This window comes from Apodemus sylvaticus, chromosome 2, assembly GCF_947179515.1.
Source record: "Apodemus sylvaticus chromosome 2, mApoSyl1.1, whole genome shotgun sequence".
In the NCBI taxonomy this organism is placed as follows: Eukaryota; Metazoa; Chordata; class Mammalia; order Rodentia; family Muridae; genus Apodemus; species Apodemus sylvaticus.
This window is the reverse complement of record NC_067473.1, coordinates 130,104,844-130,131,300: the sequence shown is the minus strand read 5'-3', so window position 1 is coordinate 130,131,300 and position 26,457 is coordinate 130,104,844. Positions and strand designations below refer to the sequence as shown.

Sequence of the window (26,457 nt, the reverse complement as noted above, 5' to 3'; positions counted from 1 at the left end):
TTTAGAACACGATTGTAACTGCCTTGCAAATGTCCCTGAGTAAGGGATGTCCCCTGACAGCAAGGGGGGCTTGGCCTCTCATCCCCTTAAGTCACAAGCTAGACACTTGAACTCAGTATTTTGGGGGGAATAGCAAAATCTCTTACTGCTGTTATCAAAGTATTATTAAAAAAAATCTTAAATCCAAAGTTATTTTGTCCTAAATTTCTTGAGTTCTACTAGTAGATTTTAAGGCACATTCATTTTTATTCTCTCTCATTCTCTCTCTCTCTCTCTCTCTCTCTCTCTCTCTCTCTCTCTCTCTCTCTCTCTCTCTCTCTCTCTCTCTCTCCATCACTAATGAGAAAGTATTGAGTAACTCGGGTCCATGAATTTTTATTTTTGAGATTTTAGGCAGTGATTCAGCCCTCTGATTACCAGAGTTCTGCATATGTTAGAACTGATTGAAATTTCACTGTGTTAGCCTTTTCCCTGTTAGAAAGTCTAATAAATACTGAAGGGACCACAAGACAGGCATACTCAGTATGGGGCCAGAATCATCATGGCCCAGAGAGTGAAACCCTTGACAATCAGGGCACTGGGCAGCGTTGCCCTGAGTTACCATGTGTGTTTCCCTGCCTGGTACAGAATCTGCACATGTGGGTTCCGGTTTCACGTGTCTGCTCTGGCTTTTCACTCTTTGACCATCTCTTCTCACACAAACATGACACATCCGTCAATGTGAGGATATTGCATCTGTTCTGAAAAACCAGTGTTCTCGCAGCCAAACGATTCTGTCCAGACCCTTACAAAAGTCTGAAGCACCCAGAAGGCCTTGGATCCACCCACTGACATGATCTTGAAACACTGCCCTGACTTAATCGCTACTTTCAAATTTATGAGTCCATGGCTGCCTCCAGATACCCGGCACAGCGTTTCCCTGTGTTGATAACCATGTGTCCAGCTCTGTGGGATGAGGGTGGTATGAACAGGTGGGAGGGGTGAGCGAGGCCCAGCCACCCACTCCTGCACGGGTGTCCCCCCACAGCGAGACCCGCAGCTCACGTGCAAGCATTCTGGTAACTTGTATTTCTCGGGTTTTTTGTTTTTGTTTTGTTTGTTTGTTTGTTTCTCCGTTTCACTTACCAGTTTTCTATGTATTGTTGCAGACATCTCAACAGTGAGCATGCGCTGGACGATAGAAGCACAGCTCAATGTAGAGTACAAATGCAGGTTGTACAGCAGTTAGAGCTACAGGTAAAGCCACGTTTATTTCTAATATTACTCCAGTATCCCTCAGCTCCCCCATCTCCACAGCGTTCTGTGATGACTTCCTGTGTGCTCATTCTTCCATGGAAACCCCACAGCCTGTTGTCCGTCTGATCTTATTATTGTATCCTGTATTTTAATTATTATCTGGGGGCGCTCAGCCTCAGTGCACTCTATGGGACTGGCAGTCACACCTCTCTAGGCTCCAAGTGGCATCGTGTGAGTTGCCACCCTGAGCCTTTCCTCCTTCCCTCCCTCCTGTCTCCTCTTCCTTCTTTCCTCTCTCCCTCCATGGCTCCGTCTCCTCATCTCTTTTTCCCTCTTGCTCCTCCTCTCACTTGCTTTCTCCGCCATCTCCTGTCCACCCCACTTTCTGGTCATCTGTTGTCGCTGTGCGTCCCAGAAGTTGTTAATGATATTGAAGTAGAGCCAAGGGGAGCAAGCCTGAGGGAACGCGTGTGTGTGAGGTCAGGATGAGCGGGTGAACACATAGACACCTGTGTTCCCGAGCCCTGTGGGAGCCCTGTGAACGTTCAGTCCCTGTTTGGCATTGGTCCCATTTCTCTCTTCTATCCCTGAGAGTAATTGGGTTCACTATATATTTCAAGCACATAAACATATATATTAATATATGATACATATGGTGTATCTATGTCTGCTGTATCTGCAGCATGGTTTTGGGAAATGCTCTGGGCAACATTGAATGTATTTAATGACTGGAGAATAAACTTGTGCGGTTTCCCTTTGAGGGAGCTGGGGACGTTTTAAATGTGTGTTGGGCTTGTGTAGGTAGAACTTGTGGATGCACCTCCATATTTTAACAGTAATCCCCCCCTTTTGGTGTAATTAATCGAAAATTAGTTTCTGAAAGTAAAAATTGGGTCAGAAATGGAGATTATGAAAATGTACAGTTGCAAAAGCCTGACCCCCGCAAACCCCATTTATGCAACCGAGTTCCAGAAGGCTTTTGAGTGGTTGATGACTCGGGACGCATCTTCCCTCAGCTGGTCCACTGTAGGCAAGAGGTTAGCCGGTGAGGGGAAATTAAAACAATGCTGTGCATTGTATTGGTACCAGCCATGGAAAACCCTATTTTGTATGCAAGACAGCAATGCCTAGATATATGGAGAGCCCTAGGCTAAGTACAGAAGATAATTACATTTGGAGTTTTACTGAGTTAAGTCATTTACAGCTTCAAATAGTTGCAGAGAAAAATCAGCCCAAGCACACTTAAACTTTTTGTTGTGACTTTTGAGGACAGAAAGGATTTTCTTTAAAAAAAAAAAAAAAAGCTGTCTATGAGAAACTACAATACTGGTAGAATACTTTTTCTCACGAGTTATTTTCTTGAGCTTGTTTAATATTTTCCACTCAGACAGTAAATATAAACATAACGAAAATAGTGAAATGTTTGTACAAGCTTAGAACCTGCCACCAAACCAGTTTTCAGAAGCACATTTAACTTGAGCCCATCTGCAGAGAAGAAACAGGTAGGATTAACCCATTACCCACATCTATTTAAAAATCAGACTTTGCAAACATGGATTGCACTGAATAGATACCTTATGGCTTGAATGCCTATGTGTTTATTGGTGGTGGCATTTTAAAAATGATGTATGTCTCTAGATTGTTTGATATGCTATGAGATTAAATTCCTGTGACAGGCATAAATAAGTTGTTGGAGTTGTCACAGTTTGCCCAGGTAGGTCTTCCCATCTGCATGGTTGATCTTGGACCACTGTTAGTTATTAGGGAACTAGGAATATACCTTATCAGTTACTACACACTATTCATAGAGATGAGTGGGAGAATGGGTGGAGTGAGCCAGCCCATCAGTCCGCTGTTAGACCCTGGCAGCAGCTTTGATGATTTTGGGTGGGTGTGGCATAGGACTCGAAATGGGTAAGAGGAGCACTGGACTCTTGGCAGGTTTCATGTGCTCTGAGATTACAGCCTTCAGCCCTGATCAAACCAAAGGCAGGCTTTTCAATGGGTGGTAGAGGCAGAGCTGATCTGGCTGGAAGTTAGCCAGGTTGTATGACCTGGGACATCACCTCGTTTTGACTGAGGGTTGCTTTCCGGGAGAAGAGACATGGTAGACAGGATGGTCCTCAGGTCCCATTTCTTCTTGACTTAGGAGTGTTGATATAAGGGGTGCATGATGCTTCATAGGAGTTAGCACACTGTGGACATCAAGCATGACCTCACAGACTAAGAGAGGTGCTTAAATGGTCAGGGGAGAGAGGCCTTCCATGAGAGGTGAAAATCACATGTTATTGCTTCTCCATTGTGTTATACTGAGACACAGATAGACAAAAGCCCATTCACTGATAACACACAATTGTTCATACTCCATGGAGATAGAACCTGGCAACTGTACCAGAAGCCCGATAGGCTACAAAGCTGACAACATTTACTACATGGCCATTATAGAAGTTTGTCAAACAACCTCTGGTCAGGGGATGAGAAATGTCCTTCTATTAGTCACTCGTCCCCCCCCTCCACCCCCTGGGGTTCCTGGCTGTTTAGTTCTGCCTACCCCTCCATGTGCCTCCTCAGCCATCACATGTAAAACCTTCCGTTCCACATCGGCCTAGGGCACTGTCCCAGCAGCTTGGTAAGACAAGTGCTTGCTCACCTTTGATTGAGGGATACTGGCTTGATTATTCATCTCCACACAGAGTGCAGCCCTCTTCGGAGGCTCTGTGAAGGATGGTAATGGTTAGAAGTGGGTAAAGCGGCCCTCCTGTTTCTTATAGTCTACAAGGAAAATTGAACTATAAAATAGATGACAAGTGGGAAGCTAGACAACCGCTCAGCAGTTAAGAGCTCGTAATGGCTCTTGCAAAGGACAGAGATTCCCAGTATCCACGTGACGGCTCATAACTGTCTGGAACTCCAGTTGCAGGGCATCTGACACGTTCCTCTAGTCTTACAGGCACCTGCATGTACACGGTGTACATAAACTCACACACCACACACTCATACCCATAAATTATAAATAAAATAAATAAATCTTCCAGATTCATGGGTGAGCTGGGCTGGTGGTGCATAACCTTAATACCTGCACTCAGGAGGCCAAAGCAGCTGGATCTTGGGGAGTTCAAAGCCAGCCTGGTGTACGTAGAGTTCCAGGCTAGCCAGGGGTAGGTAGCAATACCCTGTCTCAAAAAACAAACAAACAAACAACAACAAACTACCTCATCGATAACAAGCAGGACTGCCATTAACTAGCTGGTTGACCTGGGTTCTTCATAGCAGCAGAAATTTACTCAAAGGAGTGTTCCAGTGCTAGGAAAGGACCAGCCAGAACTAGCATGGTTATTGTTCGATCAGACAGTCAGAACGTGACTAGTTCCTAGTCTGACTTGTTTCTGTGTGGCTGGAGATTGAGGCTCGTCAGCTCGTCAGCTGTTCTACCAGTGAGCTGCACTCCCAGCTTGAGTTTTCCATGAGAGTTCACAGCCCTCCTGCGGACTAGATGAAAGAGAGTTTAGATCTCGAGCCTAGCAACTTGAGGAGCTTTGGGGACACAGACCAAATGTGCTTAAAGCTGGAGCCCTTGTCTGCTAGCCGCTTGGATACATTTCAGGATTTCCATAATTTTTTTTTTGTTTATTTTTATTTTGGCAATTCATATTTCTGGATTGTAAATGCACTATTATTTTTCCCCGTTTTTGATTCAAGGGACGAGTTATCATTCGCTACATAGTCTGAGCTGGCTTTGAACTCGCTGCAGCCTGACTGCCTCAACCTCTCCAGTATTGGGATTGCAAGCCTGCCTCACCACAGTCAGCCTGAGCATGTCCGCTCTAATGTACAGATCACAGTACCCATAAAACCAAAGCAGTAAAACCAGAGCAGTCGGCAGCAGGGACCTGGAGACTACTTGGGGGAGGCTGACTTGGATGCAGAGAGCCTCTCTGTTGCTGTTCCCTGCACACATGATCTCCTACTCTTAACCACAGGCCGGGGCAGCACTTAATGTAGAAGAGATCCCCTGCACAGCACTGGTCCAAGGAATTGCTTCTTTTCACTTAAGGCATTCTTTCCCAGTCCAGGGAATTCTTGATTGTCTTAGTTTCTCAAAGTTAATTGTAAAATTGCTAGTTATTAAGGTGCAAACTTGAGAAATATTTGTGGCACTGTGGCAGAGGACAGTTAATGAATGGGTCAAACAGTTCAAAAAAAAGTGATGCTGTATTTCTGTAGCCTGCTGCCTCACTCACCTGCTTTGTGTTAGGAGAGGAAGAGGCCACTCGTTTGCCCCTGTTTTACGTGGGCTCAGACTGGATCTTAGCCTGTGCTCACACTGGCACATGCATGACAGTTCCTATCTAAGCCAGAAGATAATGAAGACTATATACGACTAGGCAGATGAGTCAAATCCAAGGAACTGAAGCTGGCAGAGGCTACTTGAGTGCTGTCCTGTGTACCAAACAGTACGCTGGGTCCGGATCGTCACCCAGAACAGGGTCCTTGGGTCTCTGCTCCATCACTTGCAGCTCTCTAAAGAAATGAACCTCTGTTAGCCTAGAGAGAGAATGGCTGCAGATGTTTCCCTCCTCAGGCCGTTACCGCCATTCTCCACTCCAATCAAATGCAAAAGCTTTAGAGACTCTCTTACCAGTACTGGACATGAGAGTTTCCCTATATCCATGGAAGTAAAATATGACTGGAATCAAAGCCCATATATCTGTCAACATATCAATTACTAAGCAAGGGAGGTGAGCATCTTTGAATCTATAATGAATGTTTTCTTAGCAGTGAAGAAAAGGGTTGGTCAGTTCTATCCCAGTATGCCCTTGAACTGGCCTTATAGAGAGGAGAGAAGAGAGTCAAAATATCTTGGAGCTGATGTTCTGTGACTTTTCAACATTTCTTTCCTTGTTTCGCTGTCTCAAAGCCAGTTAGAATGTCTTACCAATGGAGTAGAGAAGGGTCAACCCCAGCTACACTTAGGAACCCTAGGAGGCTGTCTGAGCGAATATAGACATGTCATAGCAAGACAACATGGACCCCAGAAGTCATTTGGGTCAGGGCCTTTTTGTTCAGGTCACATGGTAGCATTCTTTATTGTCCCATCGTTCTCTTTGGATGGAATTTTCCAAAATGATATATAAAAACGTGAGATGGAATGGCCAGGGTTGAAACTATGGTCTTAATATGGGTGGTGAAATAAACAGCTTTCCCTCCACCCTGCCCCTGCCAGGACCAAGGGACCTGGTGCAGGAACTAGGAACGTGTTAGAAGTAGGGCTAGCTTATGTAGCATAGGAGAGTCAGGAGATTCAAGAATCACAGAAGGCCTCCTGGAGGCTTTGCCACCCACTGGCTACCTGGTGTGAACTGAGTGTGCCCATTCATATTATTTTAACCGGGTGAACCCAGCTGGTGACATTCATATCAGTTTATTCAACCATTAAGCTGTGGATGAGATAACAGACATACACACCCAAAAGATGTTCACAGGACGTAATTCCACCTTTGCAGAAGGAAATGCTGGAAATCACAGGCACAAAGGAAGTCCCATAGTGTTGGCCTAGGAAGACGAGAGGGGTGTGGGTATATCTTGAGCATGTAGACTATTTTGATCAGAAGACTCGGCCACTTCTCATCCTCTTCAGTAGCTTATATCTTCTGAATTAAAAAAAAATGTCTGGAGATGGTATATTTTCATCATGTGCCATGGGGATATGTTCCTGGGCAGACTTCTCCTAGCCCTCACATCCCTTAAGTTGATAGTGAAAGCAACTGGGGCTGGCGATGCAGTTCAGTCAGTGCACCGTTAGATTCACAGGTATTGAGTCTTGGTTCTATCCCCACACACACACACATGCACACGCACACACACATGCACACGCACAATGCAAACAGGAAGAAAAGGAGGATTCTGTTTAAAAGGGTAGGCATAGAAGAGTGTGTCAGTAATAGGTTCCCTGCGGCTGTCAGTACTTCCCGTGTGCTAACTATACTGAAGTACTGGATGGAAGTGAGCAGGGCCCCTGCTGTGTAACAGTAGGGAAGGAAAGCTAGCATGCCTCCAATACTACAGCAGGCGCTTTTAGGTGCCCATGTACCAGGAAAATGGCAGAGGCTGTTAGCAAGGAGGTTCCGGGTCAAGACAACCGCCTGAGAATGTGCCCAGCTTATATAGAGGAGACAGAGAGCCTAAGAATATAGTTCTTTTTAAAAATTAGTTAGCTGATGATCAACACCAGTCTAGCTGATGATCAACACCAGAGCGACCAGCCATCCTAGTCTGCCCTCCTAGGTTCTCCTCAAACCTAGGATTTCCAGTTTAAAAGATGGGACAAGCTCATCAGTCTGATAATATGGGAGACACTGTACTATGTCCTGCTGGTATGTAGCTCAGAGAGGAGCTGGACATCTCTTGGCTGGCTCTTGGCTTTCTCACATGTAAGCCCCTGTTCCTGAGGCTCTGTACCCACAGTTCATCTCACACACACACACACACACACACACACACACATTCACACATTAAGAACTCTTGCCCACAAGAATAAACCTTATTCTTGTTTATTTTCAAGTAAGAAATGGAAATCAGTCTGTGGGTTTTGTCTACTGGGCATGTTCATTGTAATGCTTTTCCATGGTTTTCCAAGGGTAGCATTCTGTCTGTGGGGATCTTAGCCATCACTGGCGTCTGAGAGTCAAGGCTACCGCGCTCACTCCCCGCCCACAAGCCAAGGATACTGAGATTGCTCAGTGCAGTGGTTCTCCACCTTCCCAGTGCTGCAGCCATCGAATACACGTTCTCACACTTTTGTCGACCCTCAACTATAAAGTTATTTTTTGTTGTCACCTCATAGCTGTAATTTTGCTACTGTTTTGAATTACTGTGTAAATATCTGCTATGCAAAGGGGTCGCTACCCAGAATTTAGAGCCCACTGGCTTAGAACATTGCGTTAATCTGTTTCTGGCAAGGGGTGAATGGCAGAAAACGCCCAGCTCCTCATCCCGAACTGGTTGCCATCTTATTGACGGTGCTGCCTGCAGTATTGTCTCACGTCCCTTCCTTCCCAATGGCTCTGAGCTTACCCACCGAGCAGCCAGTTACTAGAGTTAACATTTGCTCCATGATGCTCTATTTATGTTCCTTGACTGTCTTCAGGAGAGCTCCCTCCCAAGGGACCCTGCCCAGCGACTCTGGAGCGGGTGGGAACTTTGGTAACTTGTCCACACTGGGAACTGTAAGCCGTATGGAAATGTCAGCAGAGAGAAGACTGTACAGGTTTCAGTAGCGGGGGAGACATTAATCCTAACACAAATTAATTACAGTATGGGCTTTGCGTGTGATTACCCACCATTAGCGGGGCTATTTGTAATCACACCAGCTTCCTAGACTTTAGCAAATATATTATCTGTAATGTGTCCCCCTTTGGCCCTTTCTAACCCCATTTGTGGCCATGCTCTGGACATAGCAGCGGCCCCACAGAACCTCAGAAAGTGTCAGGGACAGCAAAGGCCTAACATTACTGGTGACCTCCTGCGGCTGTGGCTTTGAGGCTGGAGCCAGGGAAGGGGAGAGGGAGCGTCTGGGTTTCTCACTTGCACATCCTTCTTTGAAAAACCGAGACACTTATTTTTCATAATTTAAAATCCTGCCCAAGTCTGCAAGCATTAGGATTCCAAGACTATGACTTGAGTATTAGGATGTGTGTCTGCTTTAAATGTCAAGAGAGTCTTTAGTAACATCATGTGAAGAATGTTAAGATGGCGACAGAACACAATAAAAGTAGGGAAATTCTTGAGTTGGGGTGAAGTGAGGCGCAGGTCACCCATTCTCTGAACATTAGTAGTTGATGGTCAAGAAATCTTTACAAGTTTGTCCTGGTGCTGAATTCAGAATGCATGTGAATGGCCGTGGACCGGATACAGTTACTGACTAGGTTAGTAGAGGAGTTCCGGTCCTCCCTTCAGGAGGGAGACTCCTGTTTAGGGTGTGTGGATTTCACTTGTGAGCCCTTGTTCCATTTTGCTTTGGTCACTTGCAGCTCAGGGAGCAGTGTGACTGGGTACCTCCTGCCACAATCACACACACACACACTGTTAGGTCACTGGTGCATAAAAGCTTGCTTTGGAAGTGAGATAGTCCCTGGTGAAGTCCACGCAAGAAAGGGGTTACCCAGACTCCCTTGCATTCACCTGGGCTGTCGTGGCCCTTACGCAAACCCAGGCTTCCTGTTTGCTGTCTTGAGAGGCTGATTAGCAGGTTTAAACAAAATGTCAGGGGAGTTTAGCAGTGGTCTCCTTGGGAACATCTCAATCCCACCTGCTCCTCAGGTGAGGTGCCTGCTATCACTGCCAATTCCCAACTCCTTTATCAGAGTGGTGGCGTAAATCATGGTGAAGAGTGGCATGCAGAAGATTTTTTTTTTCCCAATTCAGGGAAGGTCCCAAGGAAGTCTGACAATCAGACCATCTGGGTCATGTCACATCTAGCATTATAAACCGGGTCTCTAGTTTTACTCTTGCCCTTTCTTGGCTTCATGGCCTTACAAGTGTTCATCCTCTATGCCTCAGTTTCCCCAATTAAAGAACATAAATCAAGTGGACCCAGAGCCACAGGGATCTTCATGTCTGTCCAGGCAGACAAGTGGCTCCCCCTTCTCCTCATCGGTCCCTAATAACTGCAGTGCTTTTGTGTAGAGACACTCATTTCAGTAGAGTCCTATGTGTCACTAATAAGAACTGCTAGGGTGCCCTTAAAAAGCAGCTAAAAGGAGGATGGTGAAGGAACCGCAAACCCTGCTCCCTTCTCTCTGCCATGTGGCATCTGGTGGATCTCCCTGGGTTTTGTCTTCACAGACACTGAGCCGAGCACCATAATTTGGCATTAATGAGTGGTGTTTGAGCAGTGTAAGAGTTCTGAGCTTCCACAACTTTGTGTCTCTGAAAAACCCAATTTTAGGCTTGGATAATAGAAAAGGGTGTGACTCTCATCCAATAGAGAATCACTTGCCCAGGACAGAGGGAGGCCTGGAGATCCGTCTATTGGCCTTCGACCCCATCTGTCCATGCTCCCTGCCCTGTTCTACTCTTTAAGCCATGGATGGGGCTTCTCTCCTCACCCAGACTCACAGCTGATTCCATTATACCCCATTGTTTGGATCCTGATTCCAAAGATATACCCAGCCAGTGTAGACTAGACTGATTTAATTCCTCCTTAAAAAAAAAAATTGCAGCAGGTATTTTTAACCTCCATGAAGCATTCATTAGCTGCACTCAGCTTACTCTGTGCAGAACTCATGTTCAGAACAACCCTACGAGTTCAGAGATGAGCATTCCATATTTAGAAGAAAAAAAAAATGAAATGCTCAGAAGGATTGCAGATTGTGCTCTGTATCGGCCAGAATTTGAACACAGCGCAGTAGGAGAGTGTATCCATTATCCGATTCCACTCTGCTGCCTTTCAAGAGAGTTGGTATACACACTAGGTAATTCCGGTGACCCCCACCCCTGCTCAAGAGCACCCTCTAAGGAAGCCCATTCTTCTGCTTGTGTGCCACCGACTGCGGGAAGCATTAGAGAAGAGGGAGTACTACCAAGGGTATGAGTACATTAGGTGTTCTCACATTATGGAAGGAAATGCTGCTTGGGAATGAATGTTGATCGCTTGGAGGAGTTTGGGGGGATGTGTTCCGAGCTCAGTCAGTAAACTTCAGGTTGTGGGTGTGCCTTGTGTCCACATTGTCCTTGGTCCTGTCTGCTGGAAGGCCAGACTTGGTGGATGCAGAGAGGTTTGCGCCCGGCCAGTGCTTGGGCTTTAGATTTTTCCTCTTACCACACTACTTATTCCTTGTAATTGCTACATCGGAGATGTTTACCCCCAAATTAAGTCACAATTAATATTCAGCAGACTCTCCTGTAAGTACCGCCTCTCACCCTTTAATTTCTGTTGTTCAGCCTGGGCAGTCTACTTACTTCATGGTTTTAGAAAGAGTGGCATGCGTGATGCATGACTTAATTCCTTTCTGCCCCATCATAGGTTTCAAAACAAACTTAAAAAGTAAAATAAAGCAGACGACATTGCAGAAGAGTATTTTACTTTTAGTGTATCTAACAAAAAAAAAAAAAAGAAAGAAAGAAAAAGACACAAAACAAACAAAAACACTTTAGGGCACTTAATGTTAAAAAAAAAAAAAAAGAACCGTAGAAAAACGCTATTCCCCACACTTTAATTGTTTTGTCTGCGCCACTCTGAAAACCCAAATTCCTTTGGCATTATGTATTTAGAGACTTAGTTTGGCAGTTCAATAATGCACCAAGGAACAGAGGGTGAGTAGCACAGTGTAGATCCTAATATGGTATCATTTTCATTTCCTGTTTGTTGAAAGATAAAGCTCGCACTGTAAAGCTTCCCCTACTTCTCCCTCCTCATGTATTCCTCCCTGAACAGCAAGGGAATAAAAAGAAAGAAAACCTCACATGCGGTATGGCTGTTGTGAGCCAGCCGGTAGGGGTGACACAGAGGCATGTTTTCTTCTGCCGCTGTGCCCTCTCCCCTTCTCCTGAGCCCCTGTTCCTCACCTCCCCACCACCAGAAATAACTCGGGTAAAAATGTGAAGTGAGTTTAATTTGGGCATAATTTTAAGACTTTAAAAAAAAAAATACCCAGCTTTCTAAAGATTTAAAGTCAACTCTGAGATATTAAAGATATTACTAGGTTCCTTACCCAACTTTGTTTTTGACGCACTATCTATAAAGCTTTTGAAGATTTACATGATGTGTCTGTAGAAATACTCCTCCCCTTTCTATATCTGCATCGTCGCTTACTGCTACATCTCTTTCCTCAGCTTTTCTCTCTGGTTTTTTGGAGGCCATATTCCATACCACCTCCCGAAGAGACCTCTTTGGAGGTCCTTGGTTCAGCTTCCTTGTGATGTGTATCAGACTGGTCCAAAGCCAGCATAAAGGTTCTAGCACCCAAGGAACAGTGAATGTCTGTTCTGCCCATTCAGTTAGAAATATCTGTGACATCAGAAGATAGCTTTTTTTATGACGCAAAGATACTTGGATTATTAAGGAAGCATCTCTCGGGGTACTTGACAGTGAACACCTGAAACACATTGAGTTTTTATTGCCCACCTAAAAATGGGAACCCCTCAGTTCTGGTATCCCTGCTCCTCCCAGCAAGACCGACTCAGCTAACTTTCCACAAGTGTATCCAGGTATCCATGACTTTGCCCACAACCACAACAGAGGAATTTATGAGTGTGAACTAGCAGCTCATCTCCCCGTGGCCTCGTCCTGACTGAGCTTGGCTAATGGGCATGATTCATGCCTGCCTTTGAGCTGTCCATGTTCCCCAGGACTCCTTGGTGCCAGCAGGTCTAGAACATGCCAGTTAAAGTCTAATACACCTCGGGTTGGGAAATCTCACATCAACACCTCCAGTTACTTAGACTTTGGCAGGGGTCCTACAGGTTTCAGATGATGAAGCAATAAAAATGATTGTCATGAGCTGTAGTGCAGTCGTTAGTTGGGGCTTTCATAGTTTGGGGTGTTCTAAGGAGTCACACATTTGTCTTCAATGACATAACAAAGCCTTCTCTTCCCATTAGCTTGCAAAAGACAAAGAGCGCCTGCAAGCCATGATGACCCACCTGCATGTGAAGTCTACAGAACCCAAAGCTGCCCCTCAGCCCGTAAGTACGCCCCACCAGGGGCACGACTGGGGGGCTTTCCTTCTCTGTCCCCCACCTCAAGCACTGAGAGAATACCTCCTGGGGGAGATGTGGATGCCAAAGCCCTCCCCTCACTTGACCCTTTTGGCCTTTCACGGGGAAGAACAGTGGGAGCTAGGCATGGGCAGAGAGACCTGGGACAGCACAGGCATGATGGTCCCGAGGAGTCTCCTTTGCAGAAACCCTGCCGTGGGCTCCGTGCATCACCATAAACTGGCGTCACTCACATACATTTCTAAATCTCCTGGTCTTTTAGCTGATTATTCAAAATGGAGGCCATGCCTTCGTTCCTGATTTTAAGATTTGTAAAATTTAAAGGTACGCTGACTTTATTTGATTTTGCTGGGAGTTCCTGTGTGAAAATTAATTGAGCGTTGACAATCTATAGTTAGTAGCAGCAATTTTAATCAACATGCAATGATGCAGCATAATGGCAAAGTATTGGTTTATCTGTTTTGACTGATATTTTTTTTCTATAAATAAAGCAAACACACACGCCTATATGTATGATGTACGGTGATAGAAATAAAGCGGAGTCAGACTATTAACCCAGTAAATATGGTAGCCTGCCAAGATGCAGTTGGCAGACAGAATTAATGTCTGAAGCAGAACACATTACTGAGATACAGGACATAAAATCATTAAACACTCCATGCGTCCATTTTTACTGGGGAAGAGTCTCACTATCATGTATTCCACAGTAAATGGCTACAGGACTGGATGACTAAGCTACCAAAAAAGGAAGCAGGGGACGGGGGTGAGGGGTGGGGGGTGGGGACGAAGCCTTGGGAGCTGTTCCCACCTGTCCCTTCTTTTTAGAAGAGCGCTGGGAAGAACTTGGGCCCAGCTGAGCAACCTGCCCTGAGCACTACCCTGAAATGACTTGCCTTACTTCTAGAAGAGTCATGACTGTCGGCAAAGGGAGTGGTTGTCTTAGACCTCTCTGGAAGTCCTTGAGGGTTTTAGTGAAGTGCTTCCCCTAGGATGAAGGGTCTGAGTCTTCATTCACACCTGGCAATGGGGAGAGCATGAGGTTGCCCCCATCTTCCTGCTTGAATTAAAAACATCAGTGGTAGAGTTACGATTGAATGTGACATTCTAGTAACAGATCAAGGCAGAGGAGGAATCCACATACAGAGATGGAACTTCAGAGTCCCTTGGGATCTTAGGTGGGTAATGGGACTTGGACTAGCTAGGAACACCATATATGTAAGCCCACGCAGGCACAAGAGGACCCTTGATGATCTATCTCCCTGTGGACCTGCTAAGTAGCCAATAAACAAGAGAGAAGCAGCTGGGGGTGAGGGAATGAACAGAGAAGGAAGGTTTGTCTTGATTAGTATTGAAAAAAAATGTTTTACATTCTAGAAAATTATAACTTTGAAGGGGACCTCCTACTAAATTTATTTTTAACTGCTCTATTGAAAATTCTCTACCACTAGTCAACATTATCTCTTAGTAGCTCAGCACAGTATTTCTTTATTAAAAGAAATAGGCACGAATATTTTTGACTGAAAAATTAATAGCTTTTGAATTCATACACAGCAGGTTTTCTTTTGCAAAGAAGTCCAATATCGCCGCACAGCACTTCTATAACCATTTATTTAGAGTCTAAGTCAAACCTTTGACAGCTAGAGCGCTGCTACAAGCCAGTATAAAGAACTCCAAGATGTAAACCAACAATAGGCCGTCTGTGTGAGGTTTGCCATTGTCAAATACATAGATTGTTTGGATTAGTTTATGTAAATGTACTGTTGTATTACCCTTTGGAAAAAAAATCACATTTGTGTATGAAAAGTGGTTCTCCTCACAGGCAGCATTATAAATTCCTTATCCTTTAACTTACATGTAAGAAGTAAAAATTGGTGCCTGACACGTAGATATTGTGTGACACTCTGTTGTCGGAGTGAACCTGCCTCCTTTTCATTTATTGGAAAATAGAAAATTTTATTATAGATACCATCTTAGAAATCAGGAATTATTAAAATATGTATAGGTGAGGCATTGGAAAATTAATTATAAAAGATAGACGTGTAATGTTTTGCATAAATTTTCACTTCCTTGCCAAAAGAAAAGAAAGAAAAAAAGGCCCATGCATATTTCAGACCCCTTGATGCTTTCAACCATAGGGACTGGGAGCTATCTGGTGACTGATCCTAACATTCAAAATATTCCCCACAGCCCGTAATTAATTTATTCCTCCCTAAATAATGGAACGGCTGGTGAGCGTCTGAATGAGTATCATTCTAGAATCTTTGGTTTGAAAGAAATAGTCACCGAGTTTCACATCTAACCATAGATGGGGACTTCCACAATTCAACCTTGCCAGGGAGTTTATGAAGCTGTTTCTTTTTCCATTTCTCTTTAAAAAGGGAACTTGGTGTTTATTTTAAAGCTTGCACTAAGTGATCAAGTGCTTTGCTGCAAATGTGGCCCTTCGATAAGTGCCATTTGGGTAGCAAGTGTCTTGTATCCAGTGGTCCACCCTGTCCCCAGTTCATCCCCTCCAAGAGCTGCCAACACATTTCAGGTGGTTCTTATGTCAGCCCAGAGATGTAGTTTCTGGATCCCAGTGAGGGGCGTGTCTTCAGATGTGGGTAGTTAGAGGGTGTGCACATTCTCAAGACTGTGCCCAAGGGTGTAGATGAGCTCTGATCTCAGTCCACAATGGGCTGGAGGAGCGTGGCCAAGGGTGTACATGAGCTCTGATCTCAGTCCACAATGGACTGGAGGAGCATGGCTAATGGGAACAGTATTCCAGGCCTTGAGCAGCTTGTCTTCTGATGGCCGTTGCATCTCTTCCTGAATTTAGAAATCAATTCTTTCCATCCAGAGATAGATAGTTGGCCACCATGACATGCCGAGCACGATCAAATGAGAAAAACCTAACTTGCCATGGAGGTGTTTGGAGTCTTGTGGACAAGCTATCAAAGAAGTATATTCATGTATCTGTACAGATGTGCATACACTCATACACACGTAGGCTGTTCGCTGTGTAGAGAATGTTGTATGTGGCTAGGAAAGGTGAACTGGTGAAATCAGGTGTCATTTGAAACCTAAAAGCTGAGTTGAAGTCTCTGGAAGGAAAGAGGACAGCTTCCCAGCTCTTGCACAGCTCTGTGTGGAGGAGGATGGGAGTTGAAGAGGGACACATTCAGTGAGGCTCGGTGGAGTTGTGGAAAGAGTAACCAATCTCACAAGCCTACTGCCATTTCAGTCAGGCCCTGCTTAGCCAGACTCTAGCAAGTTCTAGAGTGCCCAGAGAGAAAAGGCTGTTGTTGACATATGTTTACAGAAGCCAAATTTGTTGTTGTTTAAGTTTTTAAAGTTCTGCTGTTTCCCACGGAAAGAGAAGCAACAGCAAGGGGAAGAAAATAGCCTGCGATTCCTTTGTTCCAAACCCAGTTCCATTCCCAGAGCAAGCAGCACAACGTCTATACTTAACTCCATGAAGAATTGGCTGAGATTGATCTAGAGGTGGGGTAGGCGTGGGGGGGGGGGGATGTAACTCAACACGGAGCAACAAAAGGAAACATGCCTGTGTTAGGGCTTCCTTAAGTTGCGATGACTTTTTACAGAGACATTTGGCCAAGCTGATTGCTAGGAGCGTGCAGTGGAAATTCCACTTCATAACGTGGAATGGGGGAGCACCTTCAGTTGGGGGGGCGTTCCTGCACTTGTGAGAACTACTCCCCACGCCTGGAGAAACCACATTCTTTGAGATTTGGTGGGCAAGTAACTACAGTACAGGTAGAAGAGACTATGAAAAAAATTATAGCGTACTTTGGAGTGAAATGCAGCTGGAGGTTTTCCCCTTTGTACATTCCCTTCTAGGCTCTAACTAGAGCAATTAGGACGCTTTGGAAATAGCTTTTAGCTCCTATCAAAACAGAGTGATCCTTCTACCTTTTTTTTTTAAATAAAAAATAAAAAAAGCCCATGAACTTCAAGGAGTGGGTATCAGGTGGGGAGCTGCAGGAGCCTTGGGGCAGTAATGGCAGCGTGTCATAAAGAGGAACTCTCACATGCAACACACAAAAGCTGTTTTATAGACTGGTTTTGTTAAGTCCCCTTCCTCACCTCATGTTTGTTGTCCCTGTCCCTGCTAGAAATGCCACCCTCTGAGTCTGTAGAATAAGCTACTCTCCCATCAGTACAGAGTTTTCTCCAAAGGCCTCTCTTCTGCCACCCCCTGCCCTGCCCTCTCTGTCCCTGGCGTCTGAACTTGGTGATTCATGCCTACGAAGGCAGCTTCCAGTCTCTGAACATTGCAGGTGGGGGCAGGACCTGAGCCTCTCAGGCCCATCCAGCCTATAGCAGAGAAACCAGTTCTGCGAGTCCGCGGTCCTTTGGTGCTGTGCTGGCCTCTGGTGTTTTGGTTTCAGGTTTTTCTTTTGTTCTCAGAATCTGTTTTCATGAGAAGCAAGAGCACAAACAAAAACAAAACAAAACAAAAAGTTCTTGTGGGAGAATACTCCCTAGCTAGTCAGTTTCTGTCTGGGGTTTACACCAGTGGTTTGTTTATTATTTTTTAAATGTGAGTGACTCACCATCCTTCCACGGGAGGGAAATGGGCTGCAGAAAAAACTAAAGATTGATTTTTGTTTTTAGAAAGGACAAAGTACGATCTTGGGCTGCTGATAGTTGGGATAGTTTCAGTGGTAGAAGCTTCCAAGAAAGTCCTTCAGTAACCAAACTAAGGTAAAAAGGCTTGATAGCACAGTTGTTTGTATTTTTACTTAAAAATTAAAAGCCTGAAGCAACTTTAAGTGACATAAGAATTTAGCTCCTGGCCAGAGTTTGAAAGAGATTATCTTTGCTGAAATCATCCCTTCAGTGGCAACTTGCCATGGAGAAAAATATCTGCGTTACTAGCTTTTCTAAACATAGCAACCTCTTCTTAAATAGAAAATGAGCACAAGGAGAAAAATGGGCTTTCCATCAGGGAAAGAAACCCTCCCAGTCCGATCCCTTCCTGCTCCGTGCCCTGGGGGCGGGGGGGATGTTCTTTTACAACCTTACTAACTCTTAGAAACACAACCCATGGAGGCTTTCCTTTCTTATTGATGATTGTATAAGGATTTCATAATTTACAAGTAAGATACATATTTCAAGGTAACTGGAAAAAAAAAAAAAAACATCCCAAACTGTTCCCAATGATTTGCTCTTTATCTGCATGTGCCGGTCGGTGCACAGGCATGTGTATCAGAGGTCACTGTCCCATGTGTTCTTCAATCGTTTCCCCACCTTATTTTTTGAGACACCATCTTTCACTGAGCCAGGAGCCCTTATTCAGCTAGGCTATCTTGCCAGAAAGCCCCAGTCTCTGCCTTTCCCGGACTGGCGTTATAGGCAAGGACCATCACACCCGCAATGCTGAGGATGTGAGCTCAGGTCTTCTCCTTAGGCAAGCTCTTTCCTGACTGAGTCATCCTCCACAGCACCCTAATCTGCTCTTCGAGGCTTGTGGTGGGGCTCGTGATTATTCCGTTTTCAATGTTCTTGGCAGTGTCCTTCATGGTAAGAACAGGCTTTATGTGAACACAGTATTTTTTGACTCCTTGGTAGTCCCCCTATCTTTTCTCCTGGAGGGACACGTGTGTGTGCACACACACAAACACACACACACACACATGTGATTGCCAGACAGACATTTAAAAGTTAAGGAACTTGCACAGCAGCTGCCAGGGTTGTGTCTCATTAACATGTTGGTCGGGACTTCTGATGATCTTGCGTGGCCAAACTCCTTGTTTGGAGTTCCCACTTTTTTTGTTCTTCCCTCACAGGCTACAGTCATGTTTAATTTAGAATCCAGGCTCCTTTGGCAAATTAGCAATTAGAACAATTTTGTGGGAAAATGTATATGTGTCATTAGTTTTTCTGCAAATTAATAGCAAGGGCAGAGGTCAGGCAGAAATTTTCCACTTGACTGAAGCTCTTCCATTGAGACTTGGCACTTGGGTTTGGAATGGCCGCAGCTGTTCCCAGACACCCTTTTCCTCTAGGAACTGTCTTTTAATTAGTTTACCTCATAGCCATCATTACAAATATTACTGTCTCCCCTCCCTGAAATAAAATCACTGTTTCTACAAAATATTCCAGCGACATTGTGCACCACTGAACATTCCTGGTGGGGTCAGTGGAATGCACCATTTAAATCATTAGATCACCTCCGTCCGCATCTCCTAATTAGAGTCCTTACAATACATTTTTATCTGGTAATTAGCTGAGATTGGCTGCTTCCTCTGTGGCTTATTAGAGACAGCCCAGCAGTGGGTGTGAATCGGGGTGTCATTTGTCAAGCCTGGTAAACCCTCTCTTCAGGCTCAGTGTTTATTTCCAGTTCCTACCTACATTCAAAAACATCCAGAAAACTCGGCGTGCATTGCTGTCTTCCCGTCTCATGCCAGCACTAGAAGGTTCTGTTTTTTTGTTTTTTTGTTTGTTTTGTTTTTTTCCCATTGTTGCTATTGAGGGTAGAACTGGTCCAAGTATTATTAAGCCCCATAGAAAAGCTGCAAGAGTCACATTCTTTGCACACCTAATGGCATCTCTCTGTGTGTGGGTTCACCAGTTCTTCTCAGATCTCGGAGTACTCAAAATGATGGGCTCCTACCTGCAGAATGCTTCCAAAGGACTGGCCGAACTTCTTTACAGAACTGGTAGGGAGCATTGGGCTAATAATGTTCTTGGGCCAGAAGAAGTCGGGATCTAGGGTGAGACCCCAGAGAAGCCGTCTGTTTTTTATGCCTGCTTTTGACAGTAAGCGCTTCAAGGACAGCAGTTCTGTGGTTTAGTTCTGCTTCCAAGCCTGTAGAAGTTCTTGGTAATATTTATTGAGTGTCACTCATAAGCAAGGATAAAAGCTGTTCATGGGATCTTTTCCAGAAGCAAGCTTAACTGAGAGGTAGAGATGTTTATATCCTGCATTTAGACATTAACTGGGCCTAAGTTGAGGGTCCAGAGGCTGGAGGATACAAGACCGGGGATTGACTTTGGGTCTGAGTCAAGAGCACACAAGCTTCTCTTTCAGTCTTTGTAAAACATGAGTAGTTTGTAGGACTGTGTGAATGAAACGAACCTCCCGGAGCAGGTGTTTTAGAGTATGTGTTCTTAGGCACCACATCTGTGGCCTTCCAAAGTCTCCTCTAGCTCAGGCTTTTCAGGGTCTGAAGGAGCAAACCCATGTATAGGATCTTTCTACACTAATTTCCTGACCCCCAACCTCAGCCGACGACGCTAATACTTACAGACTTGGGCACATGTCAAGGTGGAGGGGGAGAAGAACTCAGCCTTTGCTTGTCTCCCTTGGAACCTTGCTCAGCCCTGTCCCTGGCCTCTACTCTGATCTATCAGCACTTGGTTTGCAAATGTGTGTCACACCCAGCTTTCTAGGACCATTGGGAGGGCAGACTATCACATTGCCCCGCTCGCTGGAGGTCAGCAAGAGTGTGCCCCAGCTTGCTGTCCTCGGACATTGGGGGCTTGGGGTGTGCTATATCAGTACTTCAAACATAGAAAAGCAGAGCTAAACGCTCTCAGCCCACCATTAACCCCAAATCTGGGTTTCTCTGTTCCTTTCATGACATCGGGTCCCTTCCTTTCTCTCCCTTTGGAACTTATTGCAAGTCTCTTGCATTCCTACTGTGTGAATTTTAAGTTGAGTCTTCCTAGGACACTGGAGCACAGGACTCACTTTTAGTACCATCCACAAATAATACTTATGCTTAATCTGATGGTGGCAAAATAGACATTATGGTAGCTGACTTGAAATGCAGCGTGATAAAATGTTAGCCAAGTGACTTTGTAGAAGGTTCTTGGTTTTATCCAAGTACTTGATAGTTCCATAAACATGATGAAAACTACTAGGTTCTTCTGTATTGTTAGACACAAAGGGCTTTTCTTATCCCAATCCGTTTTAGAGAAGAATCATCCTTTCTAGTAGTGTAAGAATCATAAGGAAGAATGCAGTAGAGCAGAAGGGAAGAGAAGCATTCATTAATACTGCTCCGCCCTGCTTCAGAGACTCTTTGCTTCCATAGTTGCACTGTTTAAATCTTTTAAGCAACCAGATGTTACTACAGCTTTACAAAAACAGATGTCTGCCTCCTCAGTAAGGGCCACCGTTGAGCAGGAGCCACCAGTCAGTCATGCACAGTCTTGTGATGTGTTTGGTTCCACGGTGGACTTAAGTCCCATAACTTCTTGCTGGTCTCTGCAGTGGCTCAGAACCCTGTGTAGCCTCTTAGTAAACCCATTGCAATTTTAAAGCAACACAGCTTTCCAGTTGTGGCAGTCCGTTGCTGAGAGTTACACAGGACAAACCAGGTTCTCACAGCCCTGTAGCTCAGCTGATATTCCTTCAATCCCCAACTTTGCTGCTGGGCAGAGGAGAATCCCTTTCATAGAAAGTATGTCCCGTGTAAACATACCCATTTGGAGAGGTAGCCCTCACCAGGTGCCCGCCACTCTTTTCCTCTGGGACAAGAGAGGTTTTCACGGTTGCTCAGGTTTCTGTGGGTGGTTGTTTGATTTGTTCTTTTTGTTTTGCTTTTCTCAAGTCCTTCTAACCCAAATCCTTCTCCTCACAGCTGAACCTGGTATCAAGTGTCACCCTCTCCAAGTCCGCCTCAGAGGCTTCTCCACAGAGCTTACCTCATACTCCAACAACCCCAACCGCCCCCCTGACTCCCGTCACCCAAGGCCCCTCAGTCATCACCACCAGCAGCATGCACACGGTGGGACCTATCCGCAGGCGGTACTCAGACAAATACAACGTGCCCGTTTCTTCAGGTATCTATTCTCTGCCTTTGCCTGGGGCAGCATGGGGAACCTGCAGCTCCTGTCGATGAGCCCCCTTTCAAAAGCGATCATTAATAGGACAATGATTCTTATTTAGCAGATATTGCGCAGAACCAAGAATTTTATAAGAACGCGGAAGTTAGACCACCATTTACATATGCATCTTTAATTAGGCAGGTGAGTAAACAAGATGGACCAGGAAATGCTATCAAAAGGTGTACGTGGGTATATTATATTGACGAAGTAGATTTAAAACCACTTAGTATGCAAGCATGCTAAAACCTTTTCTATAAGGTTTTTAAAAACTGCAATATATAACATAATTGCTTTTGATTAAGTATTACAATACGATGTGATTATTAGGGAATTCATTTCACACAACAGTGAGAATGAGGCTGTTTAAAGATGGCAAGTCAATTATCACAAAGCTACAGTAATCTCTGATCCCTAGAATTAATCTGAGCTCTAAATAATTACTGAGCTTTAATCAGCTAGTGAAATGTTTTGCATTTCTCTTTGATTCAGCTTTATGAATGACTAATAAATTAATATTTCTGTACGGAAACAGAAATAAAAACTCCAAACAATTAGATAATTCCATTTCGAGTTTTGCTATTGAACTGTTTAAATACAACCATTAATCTTCGATCATTTTGTGAAACCTGTCTGAGGAGTTTGCTCCAAATTCCAGTTGTGGTTTTGGTCTGGTTTGGTTTTCTTGTTCTACATTCTCATGAACACTGTCGAATGTTCCTGCCTGTTGGATTATAAATTACTTTCTCCGGCTTCTTTTTACCTCACAGGCCATTCTCGAATCTCCAGAAAAGCAGCTAACACTAAATGAAATCTATAACTGGTTCACACGAATGTTTGCTTACTTCCGACGCAACGCAGCCACGTGGAAGGTAAGCTTTGCAGTCCTGAATTTTGACCTTTATAGAAGAGAGGATGTTCTGGAGAACAATCTAGTTATTGGGTAATGAGAATATTTCACTTGAACTGGGAATGTGACTAGATGTGTTTTATTGTGGTTGAAGGGTTCAGATGGGCGAGACACCCCAGCCCCAGCCCCTGCCCCTGCCCCTGCCCCTGCCCCTGCCAGAGAGGTATGGCTGGATTTGCTGAAGAATTCTGTATAGGGCAGGAGGTGACACTGTGACCCTTAACTCTGAGGTTGGCCCTATTGTTTACACAAACCATGGGTAACCAGCACTCATTTTCAGGGGCGTAGCTAGGAAAGCAGCGGAATAAGACCCTTCAGCAGTTAGATCAAAGCTCATCAGCCGCACAAGTAGAGGAAGCTGTGTTATCCGTGTACTCACACAGCAAAAATGGTGATTTCTGCAGAATGCAAGGTATCAATTATAAAAATGGGTTCATGGTTACCCTGAAGGGAAAAGGTAGTTTCAGAATTATGTAACGTAATGTGGCAGACACCATTTGCCGTAGAGCAGGTCAGCTGCCATAACTCCGCTGGGTAACCCCTAAACGCTTGGAGTCCCTTCTACATTTCATTGGCATTTATTCCGTGTTTCATTAAACCTTCCTGGGCAGGCATGGTGGTGCGTGCCAGTTATCCCAGCATTTGAGAAGTAGGGAGATTTTTGAGTACAAGGCCAGGCTGGGCTACACAGATAGCCTTCACAACTTTTTTTCAGCTTCTTAATTTGAATTTATTATACAATGTCAGGTAGATCTATTTAGTACTGCCTAGCATTTAAGACTTGTCTTCATCCATGGCTTCAGTACAGCAGGTGCTCTTATAGGATGCAGCATCCTTAATTTAATAGGAACAAACTCGTTTTGTTTTTCTCCTCGTAGTCTATAAGAAAATTAGTATAGCACAGAATTAATTCATTAGCCACATGGAGGCTGACAGGAAGTTATATTGGAGATCTTACCTTCTTTCTAGTCCTGCCTCAGGAGATAAAACAATACAATGTCTCTGTAGCTACAAATCTTTTAAAAATTTAGGAAGTAGAAGAGTAAAGAAGACATTTTCTTCAAATTGCTTTTTAGAAGTACCAAATGATCACATTTCAAAACTATAAAGATAGTTTTTCTTTGTGTGTCCTTACTGGGACAGTGATCTAAAAGGCAGTGTGGAATGGTGTCACTTGATCCTTTTCCTTTTAAAACCTCTTGATTGTTAGTTGCTTTATTTTTTAATATACAGAGCCCTCTCAGTCGTTCTTTGATGAGCAGTAGCCCCTGGAGTCTTTGGATTTTTGTGCATTTGATACTTAGGTAAAATGTCAAACAGTGATTGATGCTGCCTTGTTCCTCAGCCGTCTCCCTCCTGTACGCGCATGTGCTCTCTTGATTTTGAGAGGGAAGTGGCCTCATTTGCTTCTGTCCCTTCCATGTTGGTAGAGGAAAGGATTCCCTGAGCAATATAAAGAAGACATTTTTGTTTCCCTAAAAGCAAGGTTAATTATATGTGTAGAGCTTTGTTTTTAAGCAACTCATCAGAAAGCTTTCCCATCAGTGATAGCCTTTGACAGTCACGTCAGGTTCATGAGTCTGCTTCCAGCGGTACCGAGAGTCTTCTGGGAGCTCACTCTGTGGAGTCCACTGGTGAGCAGATTGTCACAGAAGTAATAAAGATGTGCCCCATTATCCTCTAAGTAGTGTATCACAGAGAAGACTAACTTTTAGGTAACCTGATTAGTCACCAGTTATCAGTTCCCAGAAATCTGAAAGACCTCTCTCTGAGAGTTCCAAGATTTGTCACCAAGAAAGCGTATTACTGTAGGAGAAGAGTGTAGTTTGTCTGAACAATTCAATGCTGGGATTAAGTGAGGGCTTAGGTAAGGTGCCAAAATCTCAGTAAGTGTGTCAGCTGCCTCTGCCTCCACCGAGCCACTTACTCTATATGCAAACAAACAAGCCTGCCACAGGTCACTTGTAATAGTCTCAAGCCCATCATCGTATCATCAGCCAGGGAAGACTAAAATGTCTCCAGTTTGGTTATCCAGTCAGGGTTGTGGATTTTCCTGGAAATACGAGACATTTAGAGCCTCTTTGCACTTGAATTAAGAATGTCCTTTTTGTTAGATGTGAAAGATCCCACTCTGCAATGACTTTTAAATATAAGAAATGTAGAAACCAAGTAATGGAATGTAGTCATTTTGCCATTGAGAGTCCTGCTGTGAGCTCCTGGCATTTGCTCAATGAGTTAGAATTCCTCCTCCGAGCGACTGCCCCTGCTCACAAATATTCCAGAAGGTAAGGCTTTGCTCAGCGCTTGAGACGGAACTCTCGGCGGTGCCGAGTTCATCTTCGCTGGTACTCTCAGTGGTAAAATCCTATTTGAGATTTTCCTTAATAAAGCCTACGCGTGCTTTCAGAGCCAGATAATGTTGTGCATTTAATACTGTTCACCTTTCATGATTTAAAAACAAAGTTTCTTTTTGAATCCCACATCAATGGGTTGGTAAAGAATAGTTTTTATACTTTACTGATTTTGACATCATTTTAACAATATTTTAGATTTATGTGGAGGAACCTGCTGGGGACTTGCATGCATATTTACCGGTGTATCTTCTGGTCACATGCTACCAGAGACTAGACTTAAATGCCAGAGTACCATCGATTCATAATTTGAGGTTTTTCTTAAAAGACACTCAAAAAAGAAGGACCTCTGTGGGGGAGGGGGTGGCGGCTGCAGCTCTGGAGGATGGTCTTACAGGTGTGGGGCTGAATGTACTGCTGTGTATTTTTTTTTTCTCTTTTTTTGAGTCTTTTCTTATAGAAAAAAAATGTCAATGTTCTCTCTTTTATACTTGCTGCAGAATGCAGTGCGTCATAATCTTAGTCTCCACAAGTGTTTTGTGCGAGTAGAGAACGTTAAAGGGGCAGTATGGACAGTGGATGAAGTAGAGTTCCAAAAACGGAGGCCACAAAAGATCAGTGGGTACGTCCGCCATGTTTGAACTTCTTAGCCCAGCTCGGATTGCGCTAATGAGTGTACCGTAGAGGCTGCTAGGCGGCGTCAGACCAAAGACCTGGCTTTCACGTTTGTCTCAGTTAAGGGAAGCAAGAGAACATTTCATCCCTCCTGTCTCGTATACCCACCAGTCCCCCGCCCCTGCCTGCTGGTCTCTGTTACATCCCATGCTAGTAGCTTTTAGGCGGCGTTGCATATTAACCCTCACGAGCCATTCGCTTATGCTTATTGCATTTTATTTTCTTTCTCCTGTCCCCTGTATTGGATGTCTGTCCTGCCCCCAACCCCGCCTCCTTTTGTTGCCACTCCATCTCCTTTGCCTCTGCTCCTATCCCAGGGTGCCATTCGCACCAACCTCTCACTGCATAAGTGCTTTATCAGAGTAGAGGATGAGTTTGGGTCCTTTTGGACAGTTGATGATGAAGAGTTTATACGTGGCCGCCATATTCAACGAGGCCGTCCTCGCAAATACTGCCCCGGTGAAAACTCTGACGAGCTTGGCGCACAGTAAGAGCCTTTACTTGCTTTGTTCTCTTGTGTCTGCTGTTGCTTTGGCTTTGCATGGTTGTCTCATCCCATGTAGTATGACATTTCACCCAAGAGCAGTGCCGCAGCTTTCTGCAACAGAAACCAAACGGTGTGGTCTGCACATGAACCTCGCTCGTTTCTCTTTGGAACGCCAGTGCCTAAACGATGCTTTTTCTCTCTGTCTCTAATGCCGGTGATTGACTGTGTTTTGATTCAGC

At 44.5% G+C, this 26,457-nt stretch overlaps 1 protein-coding gene across 11 annotated transcripts in view; it reads left to right on the top strand.

The window, feature by feature from the left end:
• Foxp1 (forkhead box P1) overlaps positions 1 to 26,457 on the top strand; it is a 448,446-nt gene that overhangs the window by 407,850 nt on the left and 14,139 nt on the right. For 8 of the 11 annotated variants that reach the window (XM_052174415.1, XM_052174416.1, XM_052174420.1 and 5 more), the window contains 6 exons: positions 1,149 to 1,236; positions 12,838 to 12,921; positions 21,552 to 21,753; positions 21,860 to 21,939; positions 22,566 to 22,667; positions 25,557 to 25,678. In XM_052174415.1, the coding sequence (XP_052030375.1) occupies positions 1,149 to 1,236; positions 12,838 to 12,921; positions 21,552 to 21,753; positions 21,860 to 21,939; positions 22,566 to 22,667; positions 25,557 to 25,678 (678 nt within the window). Of the gene's footprint in view, positions 1 to 1,148; positions 1,237 to 12,837; positions 12,922 to 21,551; positions 21,754 to 21,859; positions 21,940 to 22,565; positions 22,668 to 25,556; positions 25,679 to 26,048; positions 26,219 to 26,457 lie in introns of all 11 variants that reach the window. The other 3 variants (XM_052174419.1, XM_052174418.1, XM_052174424.1) reach the window with 2 other exon arrangements.